This window comes from Motacilla alba, chromosome 29, assembly GCF_015832195.1.
Source record: "Motacilla alba alba isolate MOTALB_02 chromosome 29, Motacilla_alba_V1.0_pri, whole genome shotgun sequence".
Taxonomy (NCBI): domain Eukaryota; kingdom Metazoa; phylum Chordata; class Aves; order Passeriformes; family Motacillidae; genus Motacilla; species Motacilla alba.
In genome coordinates, this window is record NC_052044.1 from 2,147,745 (window position 1) to 2,157,903 (window position 10,159).

The 10,159-nt window shown below is 56.9% G+C and overlaps 2 protein-coding genes across 6 annotated transcripts; one reads left to right on the forward strand and one right to left on the reverse strand.

Moving 5' to 3' along the window:
* Window positions 1-75: 75 nt before the first annotated feature.
* RNF212B (ring finger protein 212B) lies at window positions 76-4,564 on the reverse strand. 3 transcript variants are annotated; one of them, XM_038164401.1, is made up of 12 exons: window positions 4,240-4,350; window positions 2,944-3,092; window positions 2,508-2,560; window positions 2,313-2,387; window positions 2,103-2,218; window positions 1,755-1,803; window positions 1,548-1,611; window positions 1,400-1,442; window positions 1,256-1,307; window positions 1,135-1,183; window positions 834-865; window positions 76-360 (listed from the first exon to the last, which is right to left on the reverse strand). In XM_038164401.1, the coding sequence occupies exons 1-12, from the start codon at window positions 4,248-4,250 to the stop codon at window positions 298-300; spliced, it is 756 nt and encodes a 251-aa protein (XP_038020329.1). In that variant the 5' UTR covers window positions 4,251-4,350; the 3' UTR covers window positions 76-297. The 3 variants fall into 3 exon arrangements, with proteins under 3 accessions (XP_038020329.1, XP_038020328.1, XP_038020326.1); XM_038164400.1 differs by lacking the exons at window positions 76-360; window positions 4,240-4,350 and adding an exon at window positions 4,483-4,564 and having other exon boundaries at window positions 470-1,307; XM_038164398.1 differs by lacking the exons at window positions 76-360; window positions 4,240-4,350 and having other exon boundaries at window positions 470-1,307; window positions 2,944-3,128.
* LOC119712770 (zinc finger protein 787-like) lies at window positions 2,276-9,514 on the forward strand. 3 transcript variants are annotated; one of them, XM_038164395.1, is made up of 6 exons: window positions 2,276-2,424; window positions 2,958-3,128; window positions 5,223-5,405; window positions 6,685-6,741; window positions 7,343-7,435; window positions 8,047-9,514. In XM_038164395.1, exons 5-6 carry the CDS (start codon window positions 7,360-7,362, stop codon window positions 9,246-9,248), a joined length of 1,278 nt encoding a protein of 425 aa, XP_038020323.1. In that variant the 5' UTR covers window positions 2,276-2,424; window positions 2,958-3,128; window positions 5,223-5,405; window positions 6,685-6,741; window positions 7,343-7,359; the 3' UTR covers window positions 9,249-9,514. The 3 variants fall into 3 exon arrangements, with proteins under 3 accessions (XP_038020323.1, XP_038020324.1, XP_038020325.1); XM_038164396.1 differs by lacking the exons at window positions 2,276-2,424; window positions 2,958-3,128 and adding an exon at window positions 4,727-4,858; XM_038164397.1 differs by lacking the exons at window positions 2,276-2,424; window positions 2,958-3,128 and having other exon boundaries at window positions 4,922-5,405; window positions 7,352-7,435.
* The last annotated feature ends 645 nt before the right edge of the window (window positions 9,515-10,159 follow it).

A 10,159-nucleotide genomic window follows, 5' to 3' on the forward strand; every position in this document is an offset into this window, starting at 1 on the left:
TCTCATAACCCCCCGATTTTCCCCCAATTTCCCCCCACATCCCGCTTTCCCCTTAGGCCCCGCCCACACCGAGCCACCAACCAATCGGAACGCAGCACCGACAGCGCAACCTCGAAGCGCTCGGGGGCGGGGCCGCGCCTCCCCCTCCCGCCGGCCCCACAAACGGACTTAAAACAGCCCCAAAATTGGCATTTTTTAAATTCCTTTTTAATTTCTTCTGCCCCCAGCCACCTCCAGGGAAGCCCCGGAGTTCCCGTCCAGGAGGCTCGGATCCTGCCAGAGGTCCCTGGTTGTCCTTTATGGCCGTGGGTTGAGGTCCCACTGGGAGCGCCCGCCCCTCGCCAGCCGCAGAGCAGAGCCCTAAAGAAAGGAGATTAAACTCCCGGCTGCCGGATTCCGGGGTGGCTACCGCATTTTGGGGAGTGGCTACTGAATTCGGGGGGGGGCTTGGTTACCGAATCTGCGGGGGGGGAGGTGGCCTCTGAATTTGGGGAATGGCTACTGCATTTGGAGGTTTTGTCTTGATTTAGGAGCAAAAAGGGAGGAGCAAGAAGGAGAGGGTGGAGCTGGGGTCCTCCCAGTGCTCCCAGTAGCACCAAGCCTCCCTCCCAGTAACCCAAACACCCCCTCCCAGTGCTTCCAGGAACCCAAATTCTCTCCCAGTAACCAATCCCTGCTTCCAGTTCTTCCCAGTAACCCCGTCCCAGTGCCCCCAAGTCCCTCCTGGGGCTCTCTATATCCCCTCCCAGTCCCCCCAGATTCCCCTCTCCGCATCTCCCAGTTTATCCCAAGGCCCCCAGTCTGCTCCCAGTTCCTTCCAGTGCCCCCAGTACCTGTCCCTCGCTTGTCCCAGCCAGAGAGGGCACTAAGGGGAGAAAGGGGTGTTAGGGGCTTTTGAGGTCACCCCACAGATCGGGGTCAGCACTGAGGAGTTTCTCTGGGAGGGCTTGGGGTCCTGCAGGGGGTTTGGGGAGCTCTGGGCTCCTTCCGTGGGGGTTTGGGGTCCCTATGGGGAGAGATCAGGGGTTTGGGACCCTATACGAGCTTTTAGGGTCCCTCCTCGGAGAAGATGAAAGGGGATGGGCCTTGGGGCATTATTTTGGGGTAAATCCTGTAGGATTTGGGGTTGCTTACCCACGCTGGAGGCCAGAGAGGTCCCTGAATTTCTGTAGGCTACCCCAACCTGTGAGGGGAGAGCAAACATTCTGGGAACCCCCCTGTTTTGGGGTGGCCCCCATTTGGGGTGAGGTCTCACCTGCCATCCTGGGGTGCTGCGGGACTGGGGGGGCTCCAGTGGGGCCAAGCGGCTGCAAAAGAGAGGCAGGAGGTTTGGGGGACCCTCCCTGTGCAACTGAGGGACCCCCATCCCAATTTAGGATGCCTCCCCCTGCCCCCTTACCTGACCACTTGACTGCTGAGCTGCCGGCGGGGCTGGGGGGTGACTGGAAAGGAGACAGAAAATTTGGGAGGACCCCTATGAGCAAGGAGGGGATGGGGAGGTGTTTTAGGGTGCGGAAGACCCTCCTAAAAATTTGGGGGGCACTTACCTGAATGTGTGGGCGAGGGACGGGGGGTGCTGCTGCGGCTGCTCCAGCGCCAGCCTGGGGAGAGCTGTGGGGAGATTGTGACTTGGGGGGAAGTTTTGGGGGGAGAATGTTTGGGGCGGCACAGTTTTGGGGGTGAGGGAAGGGGCAGAGGGGCTTTGGGGGGCAGTTTGGGGTCCAGGGAAGGGGCAGGGGGGCTTTGGGGGCCACCTGCATGCGGCGCAGCTCCTCATTCTCCCGGCGAAGTGACTCCAGCTCCCTGGGAAGGGGGAGGATTTAATGGAGGATGGGAATTCCCCCCCATTTGGGGTGGGGGTTCCTCCATAGGGCAGCTGAGGGGGGCAGAGCAAAGGGGTGGAAGCTCACCAAGATGGCAGCAAATGGCAGAACATGCTGTCACTAACGTGGCAGCCAAGGGGGAGGTAAGACCCTCCCAAGAAAGGGGCCAGAAGGATGAGGACTCTCATCAAAGTGTTGGCCAAGGAGTGCTGCCTCACCCACATGCCCAGAGGAGCCCAAGATGGAGGTGTGAACCCCCTACCATGGCATCCCCCTCACCTCCTCCTCTCCCCCAGCTCCTCTCTGGCCTTCTCCAGCTCTGACTGCACCCGCTGAGTTCTGTCCCGGTGCAAGTCCAGCAGAAGCTGCGCCTGTGCCGTCTGGAACTGCCACACCTGGGGGACGTGGGTCACCCCCTTGTACCCCCACAGCGTGTGGGGTTGGGGACAGCGGTGGGACCTCATCCCCCGTCACCTGTGTCCTCCTCACCTGTGTGATGTGGGCAAGGTGCTTGAGGGCGATGGCCACCGGACTCTTGAAGAAAACCTTCTCCTGTGGGCGCATCTGTTGGGCATCAGGGCGTCAAAAGGATGGGAAGAAGGTTGGAAACAGGAAGGGAAAAGGGTGGGAAGGGGTGAGGGTGGGAAGGAAGGGGATGCGGGGCACAGCATGGCAGACACTGACCTGATCAGACAGGGGCAGGTAGCGGCAGGCGGTGCCACACACTGGGCAGGGACCTGTGGAAGGGGGAGAAAAAAGTGAGAAAAGTGAGAGAAAAAGATGTCCAGAAGTCCCAAAAATGGTGTTCCTTGAGGGAAATGGACCATTTCCCCTCATTTTAGTGTTTTTAATTGAGGCAGGCTCCTCCATTTCTACAATGCTAAGGGTGTAAATTGAGGGAAAATCCTCCTTTTCCCATCATTTTAAAGACATAAATTGAGGGGAAACCCTCTTTTCCCAATATTTTAGGGGTTTAAATTGAGGGCAGAGCCCTCAATTATTTATTTGCTTGAAGTGACTCCCCCCTCCTTTCCCTCTCATTTTAAGGGGCTTAACTGAAGGAAACTCCCCCTTTCTCAGAATTTTCAGGGCTTAATTTGGGGGTTTTCCCCAATTTTACCTGTGCCCCCACAGCCCTCACAGAGGATGTGGCCGCAGTTGGTGATGGCGAACCGGGCGCCGTCCTGGCGGAAGCAGCGACTGCAGTGGAACCAGTCCATGGCGGCGCCGGGGCGAGGATCCGCCTGTGGGGCCTCCACACGTGAGAGCCTGGGAGGGAATGAGCGGGAAAGGTGAAGGGAAAAGGTGAGAGAAAAAGAGATGGAAATGTGAGGGGGAAAGGGTCGGAAACGTGAGGGAAGAAGGGCTGCAGGCGTGAGGTGAAAAAGGGTGGGAAATGTGAGGAGAAAGGTCGGAAACGTGAGGAGAAAAGGGCTGGAAGCGTGAGGCAAAAAAGGGCGGGAAATGTGAGGGGAAAAGGGCTGGAAGCGTGAGGGGAAAAAGGGCGGGAAATGTGAGGGGCAAAGAGCAGGAAAGTTGAGGCGGGGAAAAGGGCAGTAAAAGAGAGAAGAAGGGATGGAAATGTGAGGGAAGAAGGGCTGGAAATGTAAGGTGAAAAAGGGCGGGAAATGTGAGGGGAAAAGGTTGGGAAATGTGAGGGGAAAAGGTTGGGAAAGGTGATGGGGGAAATGGTAGGGAAAAAGGAGAGGAAAAGAGCAAGAAAGGGGAGAGATGAAAAAAGTGGGAAATGTGAGGGGAAATAGGGCCACCTGGATGGGGACAGGGAAACCAGGATTGGGACATCAGGATGGGGACAGCAACATCTGGACCTATGGGGGCAGATGGGGATGGGGATAAGGACACCAAGATGGAAATGCTGTGAGGGGCCAGGATGGGGATGGGAACACCAGGATGGAAACAGGGATACCAGGACGAGCCTGTGGAGACACTGGGAGTGGCATGGGGACACATGAATGGGGGTGTTGGGATGGGGCTGGGGTCCCCAGAATGGGAATGCTGGGACTTGGGCACATGGGTCTGCTGATGCCAGTAATAAAAGGTCTCTGAGCAGCCTCGTCCCACCATATGGATTTGGGGACACTAGCCAGGGGGTGATGACATTGTCTGACTGTGAGATTTTGGGGTCATCCCCAGTGATCCCAGTATGGCCATGCAGAGCTTTTCCCATCTTCCAGGAACCAGTGCCTGGGGTGAGGGATGGAGATGGAGACCCCATACTCTCACCCCAGCACTCCTAAACCCTCTGGGGGGTTCTGGGGGCATAGGGTGCAGGAGAAGCACCCCAAAACCCCAATCCCACAATCCCAGAATCTCACTATTCTTACTGTGTAATACCAACCATTTTTATTCTTTGTTGGGGAAGGGGGTAAGGGGGACACGACAGCAGGAAAAGCACCTCCAGAACATTGGTGGGATCAGAGATCTGAGGTGGTGCAGGGGGAGCACCTGAAAACCCTGATCCTATTATTCCATGCTCCCAGAATCATGAAATCCTGCTAAATCTTTGGCTTTGTTGCGTAATACAAACAATTTTTGACTGGGGGTTTGAGGGCAGGAAAAGCACCCCCAGAATATCGGGGGAGGGGTTCGGGGTTTGGAGGGCACAGGAGGCACCCCAGAACCACAATCCTACAATCACCTGATCCCAAAATTCCTCCATGCCACTGTTGTGGCCTCACAGTGCAATTCCAATCATTTTTAATTCTAGGGGTGGTGGGGCAGGGGGGCAGAAATGCATCCCCAGGCCCTCGTGAGGGAGAATCTGGGGGGCACAGGGGCCACCCCAAAACCCCGATCCCGCTACCCCCCAATCCCTCTGTCTGGGGATCCCGTGATCCGTCATTGTGTAATTACAACCATTTTTGATTCCCGGGGGTGAGGGGCAGGAAACGCCCCGATAAAACCCTCTGGGGGATCATTCAGGGATTTTGGGGGCGCAGGGGACGCCCCGAAGCCCCCATCCCGCCGTTCCCGGAGTCCCTGGATGCCGCTGCCGAGTCCTCCGCCCTCGTTGCGTAATTCCAACCATTTTTAATTCCCGGGGGGGGCAGGAAACGCGTCGCTGCCGTTACACAAAGCAGGAAGGGGGGAGCGAGAAGTCTGGGGGGCGCCCTGTCCTTAGCCCCCCCCAAACCCACCCTGTCCATCCCCCCCAGATCCACCTCCCGCTTGGAAAACACCCCTCCTTCCTAAAATAACAAAACCCCAACAATTCGGGCAATTCGCACAATTCCCCCCACTCAAAACCGGGCGGTTCGGGGGTGTCCCTGCTGGGTCCCGCCCTTTTTTCCCCCCTAGGGGTTCCCCCCGCCCAAATTCCCGTTTTTCCAAGGTTTCCCCCCCACTTTTCCCAGCGTTTTTCCCCCGCTTTTTTCCCAGCGGCGCATCCGGCGGGGAATGGGATGACGGGACCTTCCTGTTCCCGGCCCCGCGCCCGCCTCGCGCCCGGGGGACGCCCCCGCCACGACCCCCCAGCACCCCCGAGCCCGACGGGACCCCCGGAGCCACCCCCGGACCCCTCCGGAACACCCCCGGCCCCTCCCGCGGCGCGGAGCCGCCGAGGTGAGTCGGGGGGCGCGGGGGGAGGGAAACGAGCCCGTTTTTTGGGGGGGAAGGGGAGGGGAAAAAGCGGAGACACCCACCCCAAAAAATTTTGGGAGACCCCCCCCCCCCCTCCAGTTTGGGATACCCCGATATTTGATTTGGGATGGGGAAGGCGATGGCGGAGGGGCGCCGTTGGGGGGCTGGAAATGAGGGAAAAAGGAGAGTGGGAACCCTCCCACAAAAAAACTGGGAGGACCCTCCCCCCCCCCCCCCCCCCCCCCCCCCCAGTCCAACTGGAGATACCCCCGGGCTTGGATTTAGGGTGGGGAGGCGATGGCGGAGGGATGGCAAAAGATTTGGGGGGGGGGGATGTGGATGAACAGCGGATTTTGGGGATGGAAAGGGGAGGGAAGAGAGCGGGGACTCCCCCCCCAAAATCTCTGGGAGATCCCCCCCGTCCAGCTGGGGATACCCAGGGGATAGAGGGGAACGGTGGATTGGAGCCGGGGGGGCCGGGGCGGTGGAAATGAGGCACCGTTTGTAGGGTTGGAAAAGATGGAAAAAAGAGAGCGGGGAACACTCCCGCCCCCCCCCCCCCCCCGCTCAGATTTAGGAGATCCCTGCCCGATTGGGGATACCCCTGGTCTTCGACTTGGGAAGGGGAGGCAATGGCAAGGGGGTGACAATGGAAGGGGAGGGGGGAGGTGCCTTTTTTCATTATGGAAAAGAGGGAAAAAGCAGTGTAGGGACCCCCCCCAAAATTTGGGAGACCCCTCCTGCAGTTGTGGATAACCACCATCTTGGATTTGGGATGGGAGGGTAGATGGATTTGGGGCTGGGAGGAGGGATCAGGCTCTGGTTTGGGAGGCAGAAAGGGGGGGAATGAGAGTGGGCACCCCCTCCAAAAAATTTGGGAGACTCCCCCAAAGAATTTGGGTTACCTCCATGTTGGATTTGAAGCGGAGGGGACTGTGGATGAACCGTTTTGGAACGGGGGGCAAGAGAGTGGGGACCCCTCAAAAAAAACCTGGGAGTCCCCCCCAGTATTCAGTTTGGGGTGGGGGGGGTGAATTTTGGGGAAGGTTCCTGGGGGTCTGTTGTTCTTTTGTGCTCCCTTCCCAAAATTAAAGGGGGGGAGCAAACTTGGGGGGACTGGGAGTAATTTTGGGGCACCCTGGGTGATTTGAGGGGTCCCAGGTGATTTTGGGGGACACTGGGTGCACCCCCGCTTTGTGACCCCCCCCCCCCCCCCCCCCAAATCTGCGTCTCTCCATTCTTTCCCCCCCTTTCCCCCCAGATTTTAGGGGCTGAGTCCGGAGCAGCTGCGAGACCCCCCGAGACTCTCAAAGAACAGGTGGGGGGTAATTGGGGAGTACGGTGTGATTTGGGGGGACACAAAGGGATTTGGGGGGGGAACAGGTACATTTCAGGGGGCACAGAGGGATTTGGGGTCCCACAGAAGGATTTGGGGGGGAAACAAAGGGATTTTTGGGGGGGAACAGGGACATTTGAGAGGGCACAGAGGGATTTGAGGTCACATGGAGGAGTTTGAGATTACACTGAGGGATTTTGGGGGACATGAAGAGATTTGGGGTGATAGATTTTTGGGGAACAGATGGGTTGGGGGGCAGAAAGGTTTTTGGGGGGATGAGATTTAGGGGAGGCATGAGGAGATTTGGGGTCACCCTGAAGGGTTTGGAGGGGTAACACAGAAGGATTTGGGCAGGGTACATGGAAATTGAGGGGGGGGTAAAAAGGATTTGGGGTCACGCTGAGAAATTTGGGATCACAGGGAGGATTTTAGAGTCACGCTGAGAAATTTGGGGGGCACAGCAGGAACCAAGATGCAAACAATGCTTTGGAATTGTGGGGGGGGGGAGGCGGTTGTGGGTTTCTGTTGCTCAGGGGGATCCTGGGGCGTTTTGGGGTGCTCAAGGCTCCCCTTGACATTGCAGTCCCTGCAGGAGCCCCCATGGAGCAGGACGAGCCAGACGTGGTGGAGCTGCAGGACTCGGATGAGGGGGACATGGTCCGGAGGGTCTTTATTGGTGAGGGGGGGGCCCCAAAAGTGGATTGGGGGGTTGGGGGGGCTCTAGGTAACCTAGAAAGGCAGTATAGGAAATTTTTGGGGGATCCAGACACTTTTGAGGGGCTGTAGGTGAATTTGGGGGGCTGCAGGCACCCCAAGAAGGGGGTGCAGACAATTTGGGGGGATCCAGACATCCCTCGAAGGGGATATGGGCATTTCTGGGGGGCTGCAGGCAAATTTGGCGGGGCTTCAGATGCACCTAAAAGGGAGGGTCAGAGGCATTTGGGATGGGGTTCAAGGCACTTTTGGGGGTCTCCAGACACCACTGGAGGGGGGTGGAAGCATTAGAGGGGGGCTTAAAACACTCTTGAGGGGGTTCCAAACCCCCCAAGTAGGGGTTATGGGGAATTTTGGGGGCCTTCAGGTACTTTTGGGGGGCTCCAGACACTCCAGGAGGGGGCACAACCCCTTTTTGGGGCAGAGTGAGCATTTGGGGAGGGGATCCAGTACCTTTTTGGGGCACAATGAGCATTTGTGTTGGGGTCCCAGCCCCTTTTAGGGCCACAGCAAACATTTGGTTGGGAGGACCAGCCCCTTCTGTGCTGTCACCCCCTCCCCGTGTCCCCCCAGCCGACGACGGCATCGTGAGCGACGGCGAGACCGAGGTGCTGCCGCACGAGATCATCCGCACGGTGATCCCACACAGCCCCCTGCGCCCCCCACCGCCCTGCGGGACCCCCGGCCCGGCCCCGGGGGGCTCCGAGGAGGGCGGGGGGCGGCGGGGCGGGGGCCGCCAGCGCCCCTTCATCTGCAACGAGTGCGGCAAGAGCTTCAGCCACTGGTCCAAGCTGCTGCGGCACCAGCGCACGCACACGGGCGAGCGGCCCAGCACCTGCGGCGAGTGTGGCAAGAGCTTCTCGCAGAACTCGCACCTGGTGCAGCACCGCCGCACCCACACCGGGGAGAAGCCGTACAGGTGCGGCCACTGCGGCAAGAGCTTCTCCTGGAGCTCCAACCTCATCCAGCACCAGCGCATTCACACCGGGGAGCGCCCGTACGGCTGCGCCGAGTGCGGCAAGAGCTTCACGCAGAGCAAGAACCTCATCAAGCACCAGCGCACCCACGCCGGGCCGGGGGGCAGCGCGGCCGCGGCGCTGCGCCCACCCCGCGGGTGCCCCGAGGGCGCTGAAGGGGCCTCGGGCGGGGGGCGAGGGCGAGGGGCCTGCGGGGGCCGAGGGCGGCCACGGGCAGGAGCCGCTGATCTGCGTGGAGTGCGGGGAGAGCTTCGCCCGGAGCGCCGCGCTCAGGAGGCACCGCCGGGGGCACCGCCCGCTCTTTGTGCCCTGAGGGGACAATATGGGGACAGTGCCCGCTCTTCGTGCCCCGAGGGGACATGGGGACCCTGTAGAGAGGGCACAGGGACAGTGGGGCACTGTCCTCGCACTGCTGGGGGCACCGCCCACTCTTTGTGCCCTGAGGGGCAGGGGACAGTGGCACCGGAACATGGGGACAACGCAGATGGTTGGGGCACCACCTGCTCTTCGTGCCCTGAGGGGACACTGTGGTGGGAACACAAGGACAGTTGGACAATGCTCTGGCAGTGCCTGCTGTTGGTGACCTGCAGGGACACGGGGACATGCAGACAGTGGGCCACCCTGGTGGGGGACGCAGGGGCTGCGTCAGAGACAGGAGACATGGTGCCACCATGCGAGGAGACATGGAGTGTTTCATGGGCAGGACGTGGTGACAGAGCTGGGGTCACCACGGTGAGGGAATGTGGTGACACCAAGCTGGGGGGGCACCTGGACTGGGACAAGGACAGGACACAGTGACTCCAAGGGGGAGGACACACGGACAGGACAGAGTGACACAGAGCTGATGTCCTCAAGCCCGCCCCGTGCCCTGTGTCACCCTCGGTGCCCCAGAGCTGTAAATAGGGGAAGGGGGCAGAATGTGACACCTGGATGCCTGTGTGGGGGTGGGGACCCTTGGGGGGGGGGGGGGGGGGGAGCAGGGAAGGTGAAACCGGGACCCCCCCTGTGGGGTGGGGAGGGGACATGGACGGGGCTGGGCTGTGAATAAAGTTGTGTTTTGGGGACCTGGGTGTTGTTTTTAGGGGGTGATAAAAATGGGGGGGGGGGGGCGAGAAGAAGTGTTTGAGGGTTTTCTTAAAAACATTTCTAATAGGGTATATTTTTAATTTAAAAATTATATTGTTCTAAAATAAAAATTAATTAATTTAATAAAAACATAAAAATTCAATCTATTTATTAATTAAATATATTAATTAAATATTGATTAAAGATACCAATAATAAAATTAAATATAAAAACGATATTGAACATTGAAAAATTTTGAATAAAATTATTTGTAATAAATATAACATTAAAATTAATTATGTATAATAAAATTAAAGGAATTAATTAATTTGATATTATTTAAATATATTAATATTGAAATTAAAAAAATAATAGTAACTATTGAAAAAATTTAAATAATAATTTGTATTAAAATAATATTTAAAATAAGTTTAAATAATAAAATTAAATATATTAATTAAATTTATATAGAGTATATATATTATTAAAATTAAAAATGAAAATAATGTTAAATATTGAAAAAAAATTATTACAATAATTTTACTATTAGGTTTACATATTAAAATTAAATATAAGAATTAAATTTATAATTAATATATATCTTAGTAAAAAATTAAAAATAAAAGTAATACTAAATATTGAAT

Bases quoted from the DNA above. Each gene is read 5' to 3' on its own strand.
- LOC119712770 (XM_038164395.1), top strand. From the start codon at position 7,360: ATGGAGCAGGACGAGCCAGACGTGGTGGAGCTGCAGGACTCGGATGAG. The intron at 7,436-8,046 runs GTGAGGGGGGGG...GTGTCCCCCCAG, and splicing joins GGTCCGGAGGGTCTTTATTG to CCGACGACGGCATCGTGAGC.
- RNF212B (XM_038164400.1), bottom strand. From the start codon at position 3,043: ATGGACTGGTTCCACTGCAGTCGCTGCTTCCGCCAGGACGGCGCCCGG. The intron at 1,612-1,754 runs GTGGCCCCCAAA...ATCTCCCCACAG, and splicing joins AGGAGCTGCGCCGCATGCAG to CTCTCCCCAGGCTGGCGCTG. The intron at 1,308-1,399 runs GTAAGGGGGCAG...TCTCTTTTGCAG, and splicing joins CTCAGCAGTCAAGTGGTCAG to CCGCTTGGCCCCACTGGAGC.